Source organism: Salarias fasciatus, chromosome 3 (assembly GCF_902148845.1).
Source record: "Salarias fasciatus chromosome 3, fSalaFa1.1, whole genome shotgun sequence".
NCBI classification, from domain to species: Eukaryota; Metazoa; Chordata; class Actinopteri; order Blenniiformes; family Blenniidae; genus Salarias; species Salarias fasciatus.
In genome coordinates this window covers 4,354,278-4,376,538 of record NC_043747.1, presented here as the reverse complement: position 1 = coordinate 4,376,538, position 22,261 = coordinate 4,354,278, and the positions used below count along the sequence as shown (strand labels likewise).

The window sequence follows — 22,261 nt, the reverse complement described above, 5'->3', positions numbered from 1 at the left end:
GGTCCCTGATGAATATTTTTAATAAAGACACATATCCGTAATCTGCCATCGTATCGTCTTCCTCTAACGAGCAGATCTGACTTCTGCAGCGTTTCCCACACAGAAAAATGAGCTTTTAATCACCTTGTTGATGCGACAGTTAAAATTTAAATGACCTTCAGGCTGATGATATCGGTTTCAGACTGCTTTCTGTCACTATGATTTTTATTTTTAACTTTTATTATCCTCCTGGCGCCTTCAGCCGCGGACGTCAGAGAGACGGAGGGCGCTGAATGAGTTTCTCCGCTCTGCTCCAGGTGACGCCGCCGCCGCCGCCGCCGCCGGAGGAGGAGGAGGGAAGCTCCACTGTGTCGACCTCCTGCAGCACTCCCCGTCTCCATCGCCCGCTCCCGGGAACGCCTTCCTCCAGCAGCCCCACTCCCTGGAGCCGGTGAGCGACACCCCCCAGCAGCCCCTCCCCCTGAGGAAGACGCACTCCGACCTCGACGCAGCCTCGCCCGCAGGTGCGTCGTGGATCCTCCCTCTCTCTGTGCAGGAGGCTTTTGGAAATATTAATTAGTAACATGATTCTTCTCTCCGTGGTCGTCCGTCACAGACAGCAGCTTCCGGCCCCCCCCCGGAGCGATGGACCACTCGGGGCTGCTGTGCTCCAACACGCCGTCCGCCTCCTGGAACGGGCCCAAGGGCTCCACCTTCTCCCCCGGGGCGTGGAACGAGCCGTACGGCTACGGCATGAGCAAGGGCCCGGCGGTCCCCCCCAAGCAGCACGCCATCATCGGCTCCGTGGGGGGCCGGTCGCAGGACGGCGTCATGCTGGTGAGCAAGGGGCCGGCGGCCGGCTCGCACCCCGGCTGCTTCGCCTCGGCGACGGACGCCGCGGGCCGGCAGGCGGGGATCCCTCTGGCGAAGCGGAGCGAGACGGAGGGGGCGGCGGCGGACGGGGGCAGAGGGGGAGGGGGCGGGGAGGCGGGCCGAGGACGGGAGCGGTCGGCGCGGTCCATCGCGGCGCAGCACGCCTTCAAGTTCAGGGAGCGCTCGCTTTCCACGCCCACGGATACGGGGTCTTTCTGCTTTTCGGAGGCTGGCGCCGACCAGCCGGACGGCCACTTCTCGTCGGCGGGGAACGGTAACAGCGTGGCGGGCGACCACCAGCACGACCACCACCACTTTCTGGGTTTAGGCGAGAACTACGCCCTCCTGTACCCGAGGGGGAGCTCCGAGGACAGCGCCAGCACCGCCGACACCGTCTCCGTCACGGCGTCGGACTACAGCGCCGAGGGCCGCCTGCGCCTGCGCTCCCGCTCCATCTCGCTCAAGAAGTCCAAGCGCAAGCCGCCGCCCCCCGTCCGGAGCGTGTCCCTCATGAAGAACCTGGGCGAGGCCGAGGGGAGGGTCCACCACGGGGGGAGTCTCTACCGAGACGGTCGTCCGAAGAGCCTCCACATCCCGCGGGACCACTTCCCCGACTTCCAGCCGGACTTCCTCCTGCCGAGCTCGTCCTCCATACACAACCTGCGCGAGCGGGAGCGAGGCCGGGGGGGCGGCGGCGACGGACCCCCGAGCCTGGAGGTCCAGGCGCCGGACAGAGAGAGCGAGGCGGAGATGACCTTCCCGGCTCACTGGCAGCTGGGAGAGTGGAAGAGCAGCGACCCCTACAGGTTACTTTCAGTGTTCTACACAACCTATGAGGAATATTTAGAGCACCGTGTCGGCCCGAATATAAGACGACTCTGATTATAACACGACCCCTATTTTTCAAATATCATTTTGTGAAAATAAAAATATGTTGATTAAAAAAACATTACTGCAGTATTAAATAAAAAACATTCTCTTTCTCAAAACAAACAACAATTAAGAACCTCAAAGGTTCAATAACTGCATTATTGATGTAAATAACTTTATAACCATCAAATTCAAGTTCTATTAAACTTCATGAACATCAATAATTCAGCCCTCCCGAATGTTGGGTTCAGTTTGGCCTGTAGAGAACAGTTCTTCAGAAAGAAAGCAGGAGGTTTCAGCTGATCTGAGCTTCTATTACATTCTCTTGAAGGCCTGTAAAACTGAAACAAACCAGATATGAATATAAGTGAACAAATACACAAGATGGATCACAACATACATCACTGTCTACAAACAAAACCAGTCAGTATTTAAAATCAAAGCCGCTAGCTCAATGCTAACCGTCAATGGAAACGCCATTGGCATGCTAACGGAATTAGCATCTGCGTTGAAACTTCAAAACAAACTGACAAACTCACAAGTATCAATTTCACCTCTATCCTGAACATCAACTAAGTATACTCGAGTACTTACAGGCAGATATTTTCGATGCTGTTTGAAATGAAGCTTAGAAACACAAACAGCAGCCACACTGCTCAGTCTTCTTCTCTCACTGCTGCAGGCTGACACTCTGACCAGCTCACTAGCGCCCCCTAACGGGGGGCGGAGCCACTGCATGGAGCAGAGGCAGTACAGCTCACCGGGACTCTGGCTCCATCTAGTCCTCCATGATAGCACCACCCCGTTTTTGAGAATACCATTTCGGGAAAGAAATACCGTCTTATATTCGGGCCAATACGGTATGTTTGGCAAATATACCGACTGTTTGTTGGTGTTTCCTCTCGCAGGTCTCTCTCTGGGTCCAGCACGGCGACAGGGACCACGGTGATCGAGTGCATGAAGGTCAGAGGAAGCTCCGAGTCCCTCCTCGACTCCCCCTCCACCTCCAGAGCAACCTCGCCCTCCCAGATCTCCATGGAGACCGACGTCAAGGCGTCCTCGCCCTTCAAACCGCCGGGACTCATGTCCCCGTCCAGCGGCTACTCCAGCCAGTCGGAGACCCCCACCCCGACGGTTCCCCTGAGCCAGCCGGGCACCGGGTGTAAGATGCGCCCGAAGATCCCCGAGAGGAAGTCGTCGCTGCCGTCGCCGAAAGACCCGGCCGCCCGGTCCAGACTGTCCTTCGAAATGCCGGGCAACGCACACCTGGACCTGTCGTCCATCAAGCCGAAGCAGAAGGCCAGCCGGCGGCACTCGGACACCTCGACGGCGGCGAAGCCCGGGAAGATCAGCCCCAGCTCGTCGCAGGCGCCGCCGGTCGTCACGCAGAACGAGCTGAAGACGATCCGCCTCCGCTCGGTGTCGCGCGGCGACCTGGAGGACTGCCCGGACGGCGCCTCGGACACCATCGAGGAGGAGCAGCAGGGCAGGGAGCCGGCCGAAGACCCCAGCCCGCCGCCCACTCTGCCCAAACCCAAACCGCCCGTCGCCGTCAAGCCCCCCCTGCCCAAACGGCCCGTCAACCTCCTGCTCAAGTCGCCCTCGTCCACGTCCCCGCTCGCCCCCGACTCCCCTCCCGGGTCCCCCGTGGACCGCCCGGTGCCTTTAGGCAACATCTACAAAGTCATGAAGAAGCCCAAACCCAAAAAACCCCCGCCGGCGGCTCCGGCCAGTCCCGCTGCGGTCCCAGACTCAAACCCCGGCGCCGTCCAGCTGGATCACCCCTTCCTGCCCCACTCCCAGTCCCTCTTCGACCTGCCCCCCCTCCCAGACCCCCAGCCGCTCCTGGAGGACCCGGTGCTGGAGCCTGAGCTGGACGTGGATCCAGAGTCCCGGCTGTGGCCCGGGGACGGCGGCTCGCTGCCGTCGCCCTGCAGCACCCAGGACCCCCCCGAGCTCCTGGACAAGAGCAAGACGCTCCCGTCGCGGATGACCATCTCCTGCCTGGCCGAGCTGTCGGACAAGAAGAAACCCAAGGTGACGGAGACGCTCCTGTTGGACCAGCAGAGTCCTGGTCCTGGCGTCCAAAGCTGTCTTCCTGATGTTTCTCCTGCTCTCCAGGTTCCACCTCCGGTCCCCAAAAAGCCGAACGTCCTCCTCCTGCCGTCGTCGTCGCTCTCCTCGGCCAACGGCGGCACGGAGCGCCAGGCGCCGCAGGCCGACAGCCCCGTGGGGCTGCGCTCTCCGGTGGGGGCGTTCCCGCCAGAGGACCTTCCCAGCTCCCCCGGCGCGCCGGAGACGCCGGAGCAGGACGAGAACCACCTGGGGACGGACGAGGAGAGCTCGAAGGAGTCGTCGCTGCAGGACTCCTCCCTCACCGAGACGGAAGGGAAGACGGCCGGCGCCGGGATCGCAGCAGGTACTCTAGACTCAGACCGCCTGACGTGAGGACTTATGTGTTCGAACAGGAAGAGACCCGAAGAGGTCCACGGACAGATACCAGGGAATTCTGCATCGCAAACACACCTTTTACGTGTTCTGATGGGATTTTCCTTCCTCTCCCAGACGACTCGGCTAACGACTGCGCTAACGAGAAGACGGTGCTCCACATCGCGGAGGAGACGGACGACGACCTGCTGGCCAACACGCCCACGACGCACACCACCGAAGACCTGTTCACAATCATACACAGGTTGGAACACACACACACACACACACACAACGCTTCCCAGTGTTCCCGGGTCTGAGCGTGGCGAGTTGCTCTCGGCCGTCTTTCGGCCTCGCCGGCCGCTGCATGCGCTGAGACCCGTATTGTCTGCTCTGAAGAGGTGCGAGGCGGACTGGATGAGGTTCCTTAGCAACAGCTCCATGTGCGCAGGGTTACCGCGCGACCGGCGGCGCTCGGTTCCTCCTTCGCTGCGTTTCCCTCGCATGCACGGACTCGAGCGCTCTGAGAAACAGGGAAGCTCGTCACTAAGCAACAAGTGCTCGGGATTTTACCGTTTCAGCTGCAGCTGAAAATAGCTTGAAAGGCGGAGAAGAAAGGGCGAGAAGGGAACAGGGAAGACCGGGCGTCAATGTTTTCATCTCGCCGCCTGCGCTTCCTGCTAGCTTGAGGAGATGTTAGCTTTCTGTGTTCCTGAGTTCTGCTCGTGCTCCTGCAGGTCGAAGAGGAAGGTCCTGGGTCGCAAGGAGCCGTCGGACTCCTTCGGCAGCCGACAGAGCTTGGTGTCTCCGGTGAAGCACGGCAGCGGCGGCGGCGGCGGCGAGCTCCGGAATCTGACGCTGGGCAGCCAGAGGTCCAGCTCCCGCAACGAGAACTTCATGGCCCTGCTGCAGAAGAAAGGCAGCAAGTCTTCCAGCGGGGGCGCCCGGGTGTCCGCCATGGAGCTCCTGAAAAGCACAAACCCCCTGGCGCGCCGCGTGACGGAGTTCTCGGCCGGCGCCGCCGCGCCAACCGCCGACGGCGGAGACGCTCCGCCCAGCGACCAGTGAAGGGAAGCTCACCGGCTCACAGAGCTGCCGACTTCCCAGAGGATTTACAGAGGAAACCGGGCGGGGGCTTTTTTTCTGCCACCAAAGACGAGGCATGAGCATGTGACGGAGCGAGGAGGACGGGGGCGGAGCTTCACCAAACATTCCACGGAGCCACGCCGCTCCGCCGCCAAGCACTTTTCTTTTTTCCTCGGTCGGGGTCGGAGGTCGTTTACATGGCGCCGTCCCGGCGCCGCTGCGTTATTTTCTCATTAAACGTTTTGTTTTCAGTCGTGTTTAGAGGTTTTTGTTTTGTTTTGTACCTTTACGTTCCGCCGTGACGTCCGGCTCGGCCGCCGCCCTCTGTGTCTGAAACAGAGATCAGCGCGACGGCGATAGAACAACAGACGGCCAAGGGAAAACACACACTCACACACACACGGACGGATTGACAAGCAGAAAAGGCCGGTCGACACAAGCGTGAGTGTGTGTGTGTGTGTGTGTGTGTGAGTGTGTGTATGTGTGTGTGTGTCGATGGAGCCGGGCCTGTGGAGTTTCCGTAAGGAGAGCATGAAGCAGGCCTGCTCGTCAAAACAGGGTTTATTCATCCTGGTCTCTGCTGTCTGGACCCAGGACTGAGGCGGACCAGACCGGACCTGGCAGTGTGTGTGTGTGTGTGTGTGTGTGTGTGTGTGTGTGTGGAGAGAAGTGTTGGGAACGCGTGCATGTGCCTGTTTGTGCGTGTTTTGTGTGTGTGTGTGTGTTGGTGTCGCCCTCCACACCATCAGAGGAACCTGTTCCAGGGTTCCAGTGGATTACTGCGGGAATCTGGAATGTGTGACGGGTTTCGGGTTTCAGTCCCGGGGAGGCCGGGTGGGAAGGGGGGGGGGGGGGGGGATCTGTTGGAGGAGCTTCCGTTTGTTTTCGCGCTCCGTCTCTCTTGGTCCCTGCAGGAGCCTCGCTCCATCTGTCTGCTGGTTCTCCCTCCATCTCCTCCTAAATACTGCAGCCTCTCTCTCCATCACGTAGCACCACCTCTCTCTCTCTCTCTCTCTCTCTCTCTCTCTCTCTCTCTATTCAGCCTCTCCCCGGCCTCGGCCCGCTCTCTTCCTGTCTCCTTTCACTCCCTCTCTCCTCCTCCGCCTCTCTCTGCATTCACTCTATGCATCCGAGCTCAGCAGAAGACGCGACGCCGAATGAATGTCAATGAATGACTGTTACGAAAAATACATGCTGTTCTTAGTTGGAGAGAGAAGAAACATGTTTTCTCTCTCTCTCTCTCTCTTTTTAATCAGCTCCTGCTCTTCTGCCTTCTTTGTTTTGTTTTGTTTTTTTCTTCTTCCTGTGCTCCTCGAGATTTTCTATTATTCTTTATGCACATGGAGTGGATGAGTGGATGAATCTGTGCACAAACAGGGGAGCAGGAAGGCTCAGATGCTTTTTTTTATTTTTTGGGGGAAACCGTGACTTTAGGACTGTGAACAACCAACCCGGACTGGGCCTCGGTTCTGGACCACCCCGAGCCGCGACTCCTAACTCATCCTCTGCATGGACGGACTGAGGAGGAACTCTCCCGTCAGGAAACTCTCTCCAGGTGCTATCGAGTCGGAGCTCCGCCTGGTGGACGGAGGAGGAGGGAGGACGACCGCGGGAAGGCCGCTCTCCTCCCCACAGCAGTCCTTCAGGTACTCCATCACCCTGATGAGAAAAGAAAAAAAGAAAAAAACAGTTGAGAACGGCATAAATTATCACCGTTTATGATGACTAGTCCAGTGACGCTTGTTTTAAATATTTAGTGAATGAAAAAAAGCTCAACCTATAAAACTCTGTGTTTGTTTGCCTTGTATACTGAAACCTGGGTGTGACGCTGCAGCACCTGTTGTGTTTTTTTTTTAAATATTGTTTTTATTATTATTTTTTTTTATATATAATTCTAATTATGGTTTCAGCTGCCTTGGTAGTGCACACTCTAAACCTGACCAGAGCGAGACGCTTACTGCCGGTTTTAAAGATAAGGGAGGGTTCAGTGTTCAAGCCCGACTCATATTTGCCCGAATCTGCAATCAAACCCCCGGCGTGCGGCCCGCGGCGTGTCCCCTCAGGGGTCTGAGAACCGGACCGATCGGAGGCAACGCCCCTTTCACCCCGGCGTGAACGGGGAGTTCGCAGCTTTTACAGACGTTTCTCAACTCAAAAGATGAATTTCAGTCAAAGGTCAGAGGTCGTCGCTGTTGACATATTTTTGTGCAATTTTTTTTTTTTTTTTTTTTTTTTTAGAAATCTCCTGTAAAGAAATAATGAAACTTGTGAGATTCGTCTGTAAAACTGAAGGAAGGAGAGCTGACAGGACTGGAATGAATCCGTTATCCCCGAACAGAGAGGAGGAGGAGGAGGAGGAGGAGGAAGAGAGCCTGACTCTGCTGAATGTGGGGATTACACCGCCAGGATCCAAACGTGTGCCGTCACCCGGCTCGCTCCTGACGTCTGGGCCGTCCCCGGAGTCTGGGCAGTAATCACGTTAAGAGCTTTCCCCCCGTCTCTCACTCTCTCTGTAGCTCCACGTTAATAGAAATAATAGAGGCGGTCCGGGAGGAGAACCGGGCCGCCGCAGCGCCAGACCCCAAACAGCCCAGTCACAGCATGGAACCAGGAAGTGGAGGCGTCCGGTTCAGGCCTGGATCGTTTCCTCCAAAAGAGCTGATCTGAAGGAACCCCAGAATAATGAGTCCAAAAGTCACAGCGGTCTCTACAACTCCCTGGGAAATTTAAACAATCCAACACGCCAAACCTGAGACAGCAACCGCCGACCGATCAGATCCAGTGTTTCTGCCCGACTCGGTGGTGGCAGCTATTGGAAATCTACCACAGTTGTTGGCTGCTTCAGCCTTAAAGTGGCTCGTTTCTCCAGATTGTTCAGGTTTCGCTGCCGACACTGAAGTCCAGTCTGCTGGAGACAAACTTCCACCGCTCCGTACTGCGAACAGCCCGGTTCTGCCTCCGTCTGAGCTTCTCTGGCAGAACCTTTGACCAAACGTGCATCATTTCAGATCCTTCTTGATGTCTCGTATGAAACCGGCCCCTCTAAAGCCCTGATGTGAAGCTGAGAGAGTGACATTCTGGGGAAAGGCTGCAGGTTTTCATGCTTCTTGCTTCTGGAGTCAGACGGATGGCGTTCGCTGGACGTGGGGCACTTTGACCAAAACGAGCTTCTCCTGTCAGTGGTGAACCCCAACATTCAGGAAGGCCCCCCCCCCCCCCCCCCAACCTCCTCCAGATACCCCCCCCAGGGTGAACACAGGCAGCTTATAAAGACACAGAGATGATAAACAGAGAGCCGTAGAGGCAGAGAGACAGACAGAGCTATTGGAATTATTCTATTTTTGTTATCCCTCATTGGAAGAAGACATATTTAAAGGAATATTCCTGTGTATGTACTGAATAACCGCCCCTCCATCCAGTGGTGTGTCGTGCAGCCGCCAGGTGGCGTCCCGCCCAGACGCCCCCCCCGCCGCTCCGCAGTGCCAGTGTGATGAAATTATTATTATTATTATAATATCATTATAAATAAATTATTTTTCTTGCTTAAAAAGTCGCACGTGCTGGAGGAGAGTGTTTTGTTCGTGTGCTTTCCGGGCGCGTTCTTCAAGGTTCGGCTCGGAGCGCGAGGCGGGAAAAAAACAAACAAAAAAAAAAACTTCGAACGTGTTTATTTCTGAGACAAACAGATTAAATCCGCTGGTTTCATCAGGAGGTTTTTAAAACCTTCTGCAGGTTTAGATAACTACAGAGAGAGGAAATGAAGGAGCAATTTCAAAAAAATAAAATGTTAAATTAGTTTTAAATTGTTATAAAATTCTGGTTTAATTTCACAGAAAGTGACGTCAGTCTGAGTCTAGAGAAAACCGGAAGTGAAAAACCGCGTATTCATTATTAATGATTAATTATTTTATATTGTTTACTTAATTTATTGACAAAAGAAAGAAACTGTTAGTACAAAAAGAAAGCAATACAAAATGAAAAAAATAAAACAGAAGTTACCAAAGTAAAATATGTATATTCTGTAGAAAAAGGACAACTTGCATATTATTTCACCATATTTTTGCAGCACTTGAGTGTATGACATACATTTTAAGTGTATACATATTATTTAACCTGTTTTACTGTTTTGGGGTGTGTTAAACAGCTGGGAAATTTTCAAACTGCCAAAAAGTCGTGATTTAGAAATGTTTCCATGATGAAGAACCTGCTGAGTTTGACCTGAAAAACGACAGAAGTGTCACTCTGTCTCACTTTACACATTAAATATATTGATGTTGTAGATCAGGTTATTGAACTTAGTGGTATTTAAATCTTAATGATAAGAAATGGAGGGGAAAATAACTTCTCACTTTCTATTTAGGCTACTCTTGAAAACACCACAGATGCAGCAGGTCGAGACATGAATAATGTAATAATTGTCATTATTTTTCCAATCATTCCCACCAAAACGTGAAAATTCCAGAGTTGAGGCTTATTACTCACATTTTGTAATATTCCAACCATTGTCTGTTTTATTCTTGATGATTTCAGCTTAGAAACTAGATGAAAATCCAAATTATTGATTATATTTTATATGTTCAGATCCATTTTAGCCACCGTTATCACAATTTAAAGGTGTGAAGAGCTTGATTTTTTTTTTAAAGTGAGGGGAAAAAAATTAACTTTTAATAATACCAAGTCATTCCAGCAGGGGGCGGAGCCAACCAGAGTTAATGTTATGAGTCCGAGCTGAACGTTCATTAAACCGACACCGACTCCTCTGCTTGCCTGAGCAGAAAACCACACGGAGGGTAAAACTGGGGCGCGTGTTCCTTTCAAAGGTCCTAGTTTATTCTGTAATTTAGTGTGTAAAAACACACTTCTATTCCTTTGTAACCAGACTGCTCTTTAATTATTTTACGAGGCTTTGGCGCCATCTAGTGGACAAATGATGTCAGCGCAGCTTCAATTCATGTCCAAATAATTCCACGTTCTGCTTCTAAAATATGTTATTAAAAAAGACAATTTTTTTTTAACTATAAAGAAAAAATTTAATTTAATTTTACTTGTTTAAATAATGTATGTGTGCTAAAATTGGTTTTGAACTTTGGATTAATTCTTCAAAATATTGATCCTCTATTCAGTGCAACTTTAACCTTTTCAGTTTGTGTTTTCATGGCTAAAATGGAACAAAATATGTTTGAAAACCATTATTTTGAAACCAGTGCGGCTTGCTTAAGTGGACTAGTGAGCTTTCATAGGTCAAAGGTCACGGCGGCCTGGTAGATTTTCCGATGGTGGACACTCTGTGCGGAGGCATTTAACGAAACGGACCATAGACCCGTCACAGAGAGGATAACGCCGAGGTCTAATCCCCAGACGTATCGGTATTATAGGTATTAGTAAAGGTCGTGAACTCCGATCACTGCGGACTCATCAGTTGATCGTCTGTATCAGGAAATCGGAGCTGCTGATTCCTCCGAGCTTTATTACAGCCGTTTAATCACATCTGCCTCTTTTTACTGCGTGTGAAGTCCAAGGTCCTTTTACAATCAAATATCTGGCTTCAGCGAGTTTTATTTGAAACATGCGATCGGTTTGTTCAGAGATGATTAATTAGATCCTCAAAGTCTTTCATTAATAAAAAGTTTTAAATTGTACTCAAAAATTAAAAAAAAAAAGGAGAATCATGCTGTAAAAACTTATCTGAACCATAAAGAGCTTCATTTTTTGCATGTTTTATTGTTGAGACAAGTTAGAAATAAATGTAAAATAAAAAAGATGCAACCAGTTTAAACAGAGAAGAAGAGAAAATATTGATCAGTTTAATTCAAGATGAATTTTATTTTTCAAACTGCTATTTATTTAAGTTAAATACAAAAAAACAAATACATGCGAAAACACGCATATCTTTGACCATGCAGATGCATGCACACACACACACACACACACACACATGCATGCATGCAACCATACACACACACATGCATGCACGCACACACACGCACACACACAGGGGGGAAGGCTCACTCATCAGACCACTGAACTCCATTCTTCCTGTTTCTGACAGCGGAGAGCACGCCATGTTACCATGTTATCTATGACACACACACACACACACACACACACACACCGCTGGCACAGGAAGAACTGAACACAATCTGCACTCGGCGCAGAGAGAACGAAGCAGAACGAGCGATTTCTCTGCATGTTTAAGATGCTTCACTAATTAAGTCATTTCCTCACATGAAGTGTTTAGAAAACATCTAAGGATGAAGAGAGAGAGAGAGAGAGAGAGAGAGAGAGAGAGAGAGAGAGAGAGAGAGAGGAAGAATAATGAGAGATTAACTGAAAATAAGAGGAAATGGAAGCAAAAACAGAAAATATAGGAGGGACCAGGGAGGAGGAAGAAGGAGGGAAGGGAGGAGTAAAGTCAAGTGCAGGAGAGAGAGAGAGAGAGAGAGAGAGAGAGAGAGGGTTAGAGAGAGAGCAGTGACAGTAGGAAAGAGGAGAAGCAGCAGCAGCAGAGTGACTGAGGAGGAGGAAGAGAACGTTTCTCTCCTCTACATCACATTTGGAGGATTTTTCTTTCAGTTAGGGACACACACACACACTCTCTCTCTCTCACACACACACACACACACACACACTCCCTCTGGACTAAAGCTCCTCCTGGATGGACCCTCATCTCTGCCCTCCAGCTGAGCTCGACCTGCTGCAGCAGACATGCATTTCTACTATGTGGTGCGTAACGCCAGCCTGAGTGTGTGTGTGTGTGTGTGTGTGTGTTTCTGAGTGTCTCTCTCACCTGTAACCCAGTCTGTCCAGGTGAAAGCCCGTCTCCCCTGTCTCATTCAGCATGTTTGATCTCTCCAGCGCCGCCGTTTCATGTGTTTATGATGGGATGTTTTATTGCAGCTTTTATCAGACGCTCAGCGTCGGTGTTGCTCGGTTCCAGACGCCTCCTCCTCCTGTCAGACCCGCATGAGTCTGGCCTCAGTGAGTCAGTGCTGTGTGAGTGTGTGTGTGTTTGATGCTGCTGTGTGAGATAAATCTTGGTTATCTCGCAGCAGAGAGGCTCGTGCACGCGCTCAGGATCAGGGTTGTGCAAGTGTTTGATTCAGGCTCTGATAAAGCTGATGGTGAACACACACCGTCACGTTCAGGTCGCCAAAAGGTTTGAGCAGCTCGATCGATGAGCGTGTGACTGACAGGAAACGGCGACGAGCCTCCAGTCTCCTGATTTGAGATGAGAGGGTGAAAACAGATCATCACTTCTGCTTCTGGACATGAAATCAAGAAGTTGGGGTTGTTTTGTGGAAACTCTGACGTTTTCCTAAACTTAGAATCATCACATCGAGATCATCAGAGCTGAAGGGGAAAAGTTGTGTGAACCAATAAGAGAGTGTGTGTGTGTGTGTGTGTGGGGGGGGGGGGGGTTTGCTTCTAAAATCAGAAATTCAGAGGCTTGAAATTAGAATCTGACCTTCAAAATAAAACAAAAGCTGCTGTGGCTCTATAGGCTGTGAGGTTTAGCGGAAGATGGAGGGATGTGGTTAATGAGCTGGTTACTGCTTATAAAACACAGCAGCTCTTTTCTGGTGTGTGTGAAGAGGTGTGTGTGTGTGTGTGTGTGTGTGTGTGTGTGTGTGTGTGTGTGTGTGTGTGTGTGTGTGTGTGTGTGTGTGTGTGTGTGTGTGTGTGTGTGTGGACATTTATTGTGGGTTATTCCTGTCTCTATGGTTCTGAAGGGTTTTTATTTATTTATTTTAACGGAAACCAAGATGAAAATACTGAAAACAAACATTCAGATTAGTGAATCTTCTGATGGTGGCTGACATAGTGGCTCAGTGTTAAGTCACACTGCAGCACAGTGAGGGGACTCCTGTTCGATTCCAGAGCCTCGTTCCACTTGCCTCCCTCCCTCTGGTGGTTCTGGCCCTGCAGTAGACCCTGGATGTGGTCTCTGGTCTCTGGTCCACGGTGGAACCAGGTGCCCCGGCAGAGCTCCGCCCCTCATTCCTTCATTCCCTCATTCCTTCATCTCTCCCAGACGGAGCCGAGCAGCCGCTCCGCTGGCGTCTCCTCCGTCGCTCCTGCATCTGTCGGCGTCCGTCACGCCGGGTCTCCCTCCTGATCCCCCGCCTGGCCCCGGGCCCCGGCCCTAATGGGCCTCTGATAAACACAGGAGAACCTCAGACCCCACCTGAGAACCTGAGAAGGTGGAACCTTTGGTCAGCAGACAGAGCAGAGTGTTTCCATGTTTCCTTCTCTGTGACTTCCTGTCGGCCGCCTCGCTCTGCAGCCTCCTGACTCGATTCCATCTCCTCCTCCGCCGTCTCCTCGACAGCCTGCGTCCTAAAACCTGCCTCTTGCAAACGTAAAGTCGCTGCGGTTTTACATTATTTTCCTTTTAGCTTCATGTTTCTGATGGGATGGGATCCGGAGGCGATCTGGTCCACTTGCTAACTCTAAATCAGGTTTCTGGATTTCATCTTTATCTGAAGATGATCTGCGTCTCTATTCCAGACTGCCTCCTCTACAGGCCGACTCTTCTGGTGGTTCTGGTGTTTAAGTTATAAATGTTCTGTGAACTGGAGTTTCACCTGGATGGAGGGTTAGTTGGTTGGTTGGTTGGAGGGTTGGTTGGATAGTGGGTTGGATGGTAGGGTTGGTTGGATGGATGGAGAGTTGGTTGGTTGGTTGGTTGGTTGAATGGAGGGTTGGTTGGAGGGTTGGTTGGTTGAATGGAGGGTTGGTTGCTTGGTTGCTTGGTTGGAGGGTGGTTTGGTTGGTTGGTTGGTTGGTTGGTTGAAGGGTTGGTCGGTTGGTAGGGTTGCTTGGATGGATAGAGAGTTGGTTGGTTGGTTGGAGGGTTGGATGCAGGGTTGGTTGGTTGGTTGGTTGGAGGGTTGGATGCAGGGTTGATTGGTTGGTTGGTTGGTTGGTTGGAGAGTTGGAGGGTTGGGTAGATGGTTGGTTGGTTGGTTAATTGAAGGGTGGGTTGGTTGGTTGGTTAGTTGAAGGGTGGGTTGGATGATAGGGTTGCTTGGATGGAGAGAGATTTGGTTGGTTGGTTGGTTGGATGGAGGGTTGGAGGGTTGGAGGGTTGGGTAGAGGGTTGGTTGGAGGGTTGGTTGGTTGGTTGGTTGGATGGAGGGTTGGAGGGTTGGAGGGTTGGGTAGAGGGTTGGTTGGAGGGTTGGTTGGTTGGTTGGTTGGATGGAGGGTTGGAGGGTTGGAGGGTTGGGTAGAGGGTTGGTTGGAGGGTTGGTTGGTTGGTTGGTTGGATGGAGGGTTGGAGGGTTGGGTAGAGGGTTGGTTGGAGGGTTGGTTGGTTGGTTCGTTGGTTGGTGGGTTGGATGGAGGGTTGAAGGGTTGGTTGGAGGGTTGATTGGTTGGTTGGAGAGTTGGTTGGTTGGAAGTTTGGGTAGAGGGTTGGTTGGTTGGAGGGTTGGATGGTGGGTTGGATGGGCAGTACAGCTGGACAGACGGAAGTTGTCGTTGACAGTTGGAGCAGAAACATGAGCAGCTCTTGTTTCCCCCCGGGCCGCCGGTCTCAGGTCTCTCTTCCCCCTCCTCCTCCTCCCCCTCCTCCTCTTCCTCCTCCTCCTCCCCCTCTTCTTCCTCCTCCTCCTCCTCCTCTTCCTCCTCCTCTTCCTCCTGGTCTCCGGTGTCGCCTCCTCCTGGTCTCAGGTTTCCCACCTGCTTGAAAATAGCCCAGTTTTAGATTTAGCCTGGAGAGCAGACCAGCTTTGAGCCTTCAGACTGTAGTTTTGGTTGGAATGAAGCGCGCCGTCGCCAAGGTAAGACTTTTATACTGAAAGAACTTTGATGAATTTTTCATCACTTTTATTTCAGCCATTCCTGATCAGAAAACTCCTGCATTCCTTCATCTGCAGACCTGCTGCTGTCTTGTTGGTGTTTATTTGCTCGCGGGATTTTTCACAGCTGTTCGCTTCACATTTGGGCCAAGAATTCCTTCACAGAACACGGTTCAGTTTGATAGAATATTCAAAAAATCTCCCATGAATCATTCAAACTCCCAGCATTCCTTTCAGCCACAGATTTATTCCTTCCTACTTTGACCCAAACAACACAAACAAAACACATTTTCAGTGAGTTTTATTGGACGTTTAAGTCAAAAGCTTCAGCAGTTTGATCTGGGCTCGGATCGTTTGTGTGGATTTATAGATACTCATCGCAGGACTATATATAAACATGTATTTTATTTTCTCAGCTTAAAAAGTGCTTGAAAATAGGGTAAATCCAAAAAATTGGCTTCACAACAGATAAAAGAGCCACATTTCTTAAAAAAAACCAACAACAAAAAGCATTTAAAATAGCTCCATAAACAGCTTAAACAGCTAAAAATGAGGCAAACACAAAAGAGTCAAAGAGCAGCAGTTAAACAGAGAATCAAACTCCGGCCGTTCTCAACTGTAGAGATGAAACCTGATGAGTTCAGCCTACATAAAACACAGTTTTTATGCGTCTAATGTTGCAGCTGGAGGAAGAGACGGCGGAGTTTCATCTGGCGGAGTGAACTGATGGTTCTTTTCTGGGCTTGCTGCAGAGCTGCAGGTCTCTCTTTACACATCGGCTCAGCGGTCAGCCGGAGCCTCCGGGCCGTCCTGTCAACAGCAGTAATCTGCCGTCGGTTACATAACGGCGCTGGACGCTTCCAGCTGCAGGTCACGGTTCTCTCCGGTTAGCTGGTCGAGCGACCCGAGTTGTTCTGGATCTCTCCAAGCTACATGCTACATGCTAGCCTACATGTTCCACCACTGCCTGAACCATCTGGGTCTTTTCTTCAGTTATTTATGGATAAAACATCACGTGTCCTTATTGTTCGGATGCGCTGACAACTTATTAGCATCGTGCAAAACATGCTAGCTGGAAAGTCTCCTGTTTTCAGAACCACATGTCTAAATCCTCCAAATCCCCCTGAGCCCGGACTTTGGTTGTAAGAAGATTTTCTCCGAGTCGAAGTTATGGAGTCAAAAAGCTTCATCTTAAGATGACTTAGTGTTCACCGGAGCCAAACCCTCCAGGATTTTATTCTGAAAAGCAGCGGCGCTCTGAGCCGAGGAGGGAGGCTGGAGGCCGGCTGGCATCCTGGCATCGTTTCCTGCCTTTTCCCCGTAGAGGCTCCCCGCCCGTCCCCCCGGTCCGTCTCCACCGTCCTGCGTCGGATTCGGACAGAAAGCCGAGCGCCTTGATATTTATCGCCCTGAAACCGGTTACATCACGACCCGGACTCTCGTCAGCTGGTTATCTGCTGCTGGCCCGATAACAGGGAACCAGGCTTATCAATGTATTGACTTGTCGTCTTATCAATAACCGAAACGGACTGAAAGTCTCACCCAGGGGCGAATGGACATTTAAATACTTTTCAAAAGGATTCATCGGTCTTGCTTCAAAAGGGATTTGATAAAATGAACAAGTCAGATTGGGAAAGACAGCTAAACCCACAAGAAATGGAGAAAAGAAAGTATAAAAAAACTTGAAATATTTTGAATTTTTAAAAGAAAAAAATGAAAAATTGATGGAAAAAAGCATCAAAACTGTTTTGAAATGAGATAAAATGGTTTGAAACGCTTGAAAAGAGGAGCGAAACTTTTAAAATCAGGTATAAAAACACATTAAATGTAATAAACTGCAGTCAAAACTTAATCAGAGCATCATGAGGTCGAGTTTCTGTCAATCAGATCTACATATGAGACCTCCTGCGCTGCGTCGGCCTCGTTTTGAAGGTTAAACGTTCTTTGCGGCTCCAGATCGACTTGATTTGGCAGGAAGTGACAGAGAGGAGGACGACAGACAGGAAGGACGGGGACCAGACGGCCCAGCTTCAAAATAAGAGATAACAGACAGGAAAGAGTGGCGGCCGGAGACCCGACCTCCTGGTTCTGGTCCTGAGAGAGAACGGTTCTCCTGATCCTGAGGGAACCTCAGACGGAGCTGTTTGTTTTGATTTCCTGGTCAGATCTCGACTCATCGTCTCTCAGAATGTCTGATTCCCGTCTTCAGCTCTGCTCTCCAGATCGAACCGATCGGTGACAAACGAGCCGCGCTAAAAATACCGTGGAGCTCGCTCGCCGCGATGCTTTTACATAATTCAGTTATGTAAAGAGTCGTCCAGCCGAGCCGTGGCTTTGACCCCGCCCCGCCGGTTCTGGTTCTCAGGGCTCCGGTCTGTGCGGCGGCGGGCGCTCAGCTGGGCCTGCCGGGTGTCGTCTACCCTCAGAGCGTGTAGCTTCCTCGTCAACATGCTGGTTTTTTCTTGATTTTATAGTTGCAGGATAAAGAGTGTCACAGGTTTTATGAAGCAAATGGTTTAAGATTTGCTCTAAAAACAGTTTCTCTTGCACGTTTTGGCGATCTAACAGCAACAATTAGCTTTTTTCATCTCTAGATAGATGATTAAATGCAGTTCTTCTGCTCCAGCGGAGGAAAAACGCTGCGTAAGTGGACGTATTTCCCACAGTATCGCCGTCAGACGGTGTTTAGCCAGGTTTAAACGGACGCTGCGTCGCCTGTGTTCCCAGTGTGGGTCGCACCAAACACACACTTCGCTTCTTTCTCCCGCAGTGGTGAACCTGCAGACATCTGCCAACAGTTTATCTTTATATTTCTCTTTTCATGTGCAAAATATGCAGAGTATTCCACTGGTGTGTGTGATTGTTAGGTTTTCCACTGCGTATTAAAACGAAGGAAGTCGGATCGAAGGAGGAGAAGCAGAAAGCAGCTCCTCATGCGAGCCGGAGTCTGACGGGAATCGAACCGTCACTCCGCTGCGTCTCCATGAATGTATAGAGAGGCAGATGGAGGTTACATCACGGATCCTGATGTGTGTGTGTGTGTGTGTGTGTTTTAACGGAGCTGAGTGAGTCAGTGTCGGTGGGACGAGGCGTCCGGCTTGGCGTTACGTAACGAGCGGTTGTCCTCCTCCGGGCCTCGCTGCTCCGTCCTCAGCCTCGTCCACCAACGTAAAGAGAAACGCTCCGTTTTGGGAAAAGAGGCTGAAATGAATCTGGACTCGATGGAATAAAGTTGATCAGCAGGGAGAGCAGCTTCTGGCAGAGGGACAGAAAGCCTTCTAGATCTTATCGAGACGGTTCCTCATCAGAACGTCTATTTTAGTTCTGCACTTCAAGCCTCTGGCTTTATTTCTGCTCTTCTGCTTCTACTCAGTAGAATTCTCTCGCATTCTGTTCTTTCGTTCACTCTACTCTGTCTACATTCTGCTTTAAATCAAAAGATCTGCTGTAAATTCTTCTCTAAACTCTTTAATTGTGTTTCAGTTTCATTTGGATCCATTTCTTTTTATCATCTATTTTCTTTTTTTTCCCTTCTTGCTTCAGTTTTAGGAAATAATTTGTTTGGCTGAACTTTTTTTCACTTATATTCTTGTTTTGTGCTTTCAAACCTCTTCAAATTCACTTCTTCTCTTATTCTATTTAAAATCTTCTGATTCTGCTTTAAAGCAACACTTAGGAACTTTCAGTTTTTGTTGATTTTGGCGGCGCCAGTGGACAAAAGCGGTAGTGTTTTGCCTGAAGGAATACTACAGTTCCCATGAGGACTAGCACGTGGCATGGTAAAATGCTGCTCCCGGTGGCGTGCTGTCGGACTGAACTCGCCTACATTTGTTTCCAGTGGCTGTGTGAAGGACGGGTAGCGACGAGGTAATGAATCTAATGGTGGCTAAACAATGTTATATCATGATGTGACGCATGCCGTAAAGCAGTCTGTACATTTGGAGTTTTTTAGTGTGCAGGGTTCCTACCACCCTCCTCACAGCTGCTTAGTCCAAGTGAAAGCAATACTGACGCCCTCAGCCCGTGACAGAGGGGTCATTCAACTAGTTGTAAGTCGATGTATCATCACAAAAGATATGAAAATGTTTTATTAAGGTTGAAAAGTTCCTTAGTGTAGGTTTAAGTTGACTGTAATGTGTTTATTTTGCTGTAATCTCTTCATATTTGACTCCAGATCTTTTCATCACTTGGATTCTGCTCCATTTTTATTGAAATTTAATTCTGTTTTCATACATTTCTGTTCTAAATTTCTTAGAAATATGAACTGTCCTGGTTGAGGGCTGGCGCTGACAGTTCTTATTTCGCCTCTAAATAAGGTCAGAATGTCAGTAAAGGAAACTTTTCTTTTAATAGTTTTTAATAACTTTTTTCTAGGGAAAAATTAATTATTTAATAAATTAATACAATTATTTTACTAAAAACTTTTTTATTTAATTTTAATTTATTACATTTATGAGATTTAATTTCTTAATATATTTAGAACCTATTTTACTAAAGCTTTAAATCGACGTTCTGACCTTCCGTCCGTCCAGGAGAGACGAATCCTCTGACGGCGGGATGGGGGTCAAGACGGCCGGGATGTTTTCACTTCCAGATGGCGAGCCGGTGATGATGGGCGTGGAGGTTGGGGGGGAGGGGGGTGGAGGGGTGGGGGTGGGGGGGGCTCGCTATCGATCTCTGGGATCACTGCTGGCATTTCCCCCTCTGGACCTGTGGGAAACGCTCCGGCCCGGCGGAGGCCTGGCGGAGAGTCAGGCCGCGGCGGCGGTTCAGGCAGAGCGAGCCGGGCTGGTGTTCACAGGACAGCAGGGCCACCAAGTCCCCCCCCCCCCAGTAGAGTCTGCTGGTTCCAGACCGGATCTGACCGGAACAGGAACTGGACGAGTGGGCGCCGCGGCGAGGCCCAGTGCGCTCTGGGAAGCGCCAGCCGGCTGTAGACCCCGCCCTCTCCGGCCTCTCCTCACTCCGAGCTGCAGGTCTCCGCTGCACGCTGCACTTCCTGTTTGAGGTCGGCCATGTTGGTTTTTTGTTGACGTCGAGGTCCGGATACCCACACCTGCTCAGACCTGTAACTGAGAGGCAGCGGTGTGTTTTACACCTCCGTGTGTGTGTGTGTGTGTGAGTGTGAGTGTGTGTGTGGGCTGGAGGTAATTACTGCTCCACTCGGGGCAAAGTGTGACTCGGTGGTTTTACAGCTGATGTTGAGCGAAACCCTCCTGAACTCCGGCCCACTTCCTGCCTTCCAGAAACAACAGCGAGTTAAAAACAGGACGCTTCGAGGTTCCGACATGATGAGAGAAACACGTTTCACCTCTGAGGGAAGGTTTTAAAGTCACTCCAGGTTTAGTTCCATCAGACATTAAACACACTGGAGCTTATTTAGTTATATTTAGTATCATTAAACTGTAGAACAGAAAGACAAATGAGAAGATTCTAAAAGCCTCTAACACAGAAATTAACATTTTACTTGCTTAAATAACGTAAATGCTCTGTTAATAAAAAGAATAGGAGCTATTTCATGAGTGAGTTACATTATAATCTCATTTTATTGCTCTTATTTCAGCTTCCCTGTATAAATTAGCTGTCTTTTTAGCGCAATTTTAAGACAAACAATAAATTTCATAATGCAACTTGAATTAAATCTCTTGAAATAATGAACTTGAAATAATGAACACACATGATCTCCTTCATCTTAAAGGACTTTAAATGACTTTAATCTCAGGAAAATTTAACAGTTGAAGGGAGAAAGTTGTGATTCTGAGTGAATTCATGACTTGCTGCCTCTCGCTGTGCCGTCTGTCCTCCTCCGTCCCCCGGGGCGTCTCCCGGTTTGACCCCCGGTCAGCGGCGGCCTGCAGGGGGCAGCAGCGGCCCTGAGGTTCCCTCTTCCTGCCTCGGCGTCGCTCTTCCTGTTTTCAGACCAGTCAGCACAAACGCTGCCGCTGATGCGCCGTGCCACCCGTGACCTTTGACCTGGAAATGTGCAGAGCAGATCAGAGACGGCGGCGGCGGAGGGGGGGGGGTTACAAACGAGCTGATGTGTTATATCCCAGAGATCAATGGGAGAGGATGCGCCTGGGGTCAAGGGTCAAGATTATTTCTACAGCAATAAGCACTTTTGTGTGTGTGTGTGTGTGTGTGTGTGTGTGTGTGTGTGTGTGTGTGTGTGTGTGTGTTTTGTCGAAGTTTCATTTTAACTTTCTGCTGAATTAGAATAGAACAGCAGATGGAGGGATGAAGATGTTCTCCTCTTCTCTGTGGTCGCTGGCTTCAGTCTGAGTCTGGACTGAAAACACCTCAGAGGTCGTGACCTCTTCGTTTACCCAGAATTCTTCCCCTGATTTCCTCTGATTTAATAAAACATTACAGCGACGCTGAAGCGTTCTCATGTCAGATCCACTCAGTGAGAACAAGGAACCCTGTAATCAGCAGGCTGATGAGCGGCTCCTCCTCCTCATGGTTGATTTTAACCCCAAAATGATTCTTTGATTGACCCTGGAGGTCAGAGGTCGCGCCGTGCCTCCATCCCCGCCGCTTGTTTGTTTTGGGCTGAACAGCTGGAGCGCTGACGGACATTTTCCAGGCGTGTTTCCACAGTGTGTGTGTGTGTGTGTGTGTGTGTGTGTGTGTGTGTGTGTGTGTGTGTGTGTGTGTGTGTGTGTGTGTGTGTGCGCAGGTTGCAGCTCTGTGTTTCTGGTTCTGGACTCTTATCTCGGTGACAGACTTGGACGCTGAAGGATAAACACCGTCAGCTGATTTCCTCGGGGGTTGGTTCTCTCGGGGTCTCGTGTTGACTCAGCGACGGGACGGATAAGTAGAAACATCCATCCGTCATCCATCCGTCATCCATCCATCAATATGCTGCATCCCCATGGGACGCAGAGGCAGCGTGGAGAGGACGAGGTCGTGACCTCCCCGTCCAGTGAAGCGTCCTCCTGAAGACTCCCCGGTGAGCCGGGGTCTGACCTCTGGGCTGACCTGTGTTCAGTCTCCCATCACTCCTGAACCAGAACCCAAAATACTCTGAACTCCTCAAACCCGGCCCCTGGCAGAACTGGACGTACGTCTGGAACCGGTCTGACCCGGGAGGATCCGGAGCCAGAACCCGGTCCCTCCCACACAGCCTGAGGCCTGTCCCTGGACCGTCTCTGGTCCCTCCTCTGGGGACGTCCACCCGGCGGCAGACCGGGCTGAATACTCAGCGGACGCCGATCTGCTCTGTGT

At 50.4% G+C, this 22,261-nt stretch overlaps 2 protein-coding genes across 4 annotated transcripts in view; both read left to right on the top strand.

Moving 5' to 3' along the window:
• nhsl2 (NHS-like 2) overlaps window positions 1-5,982 on the top strand; it is a 77,016-nt gene extending 71,034 nt beyond the window's left edge. For both annotated transcript variants that reach the window (XM_030088522.1, XM_030088523.1), the window contains exons 5-10: window positions 297-503; window positions 596-1,658; window positions 2,631-3,759; window positions 3,844-4,141; window positions 4,288-4,414; window positions 4,887-5,982. In XM_030088522.1, the coding sequence (XP_029944382.1) occupies window positions 297-503; window positions 596-1,658; window positions 2,631-3,759; window positions 3,844-4,141; window positions 4,288-4,414; window positions 4,887-5,217 (3,155 nt within the window). In that variant the 3' untranslated portion in view covers window positions 5,218-5,982. The remainder of the gene's footprint in view (window positions 1-296; window positions 504-595; window positions 1,659-2,630; window positions 3,760-3,843; window positions 4,142-4,287; window positions 4,415-4,886) is intronic.
• A 772-nt stretch (window positions 5,983-6,754) lies between these two features.
• The window catches only part of arhgap36 (Rho GTPase activating protein 36), a 39,734-nt gene continuing 24,227 nt past the window's right edge, over window positions 6,755-22,261 (top strand). The window contains exon 1 of one of the 2 annotated variants that reach the window (XM_030088527.1): window positions 6,755-6,881. Coding sequence is in view for 1 of the 2 variants with exons in the window: in XM_030088524.1 (XP_029944384.1) it covers window positions 11,941-11,958 (18 nt within the window). In the remaining variant the exon portion in view is untranslated. Of the gene's footprint in view, window positions 6,882-11,691; window positions 11,959-22,261 lie in introns of those variants that run through there. The other variant, XM_030088524.1, reaches the window with a different exon arrangement.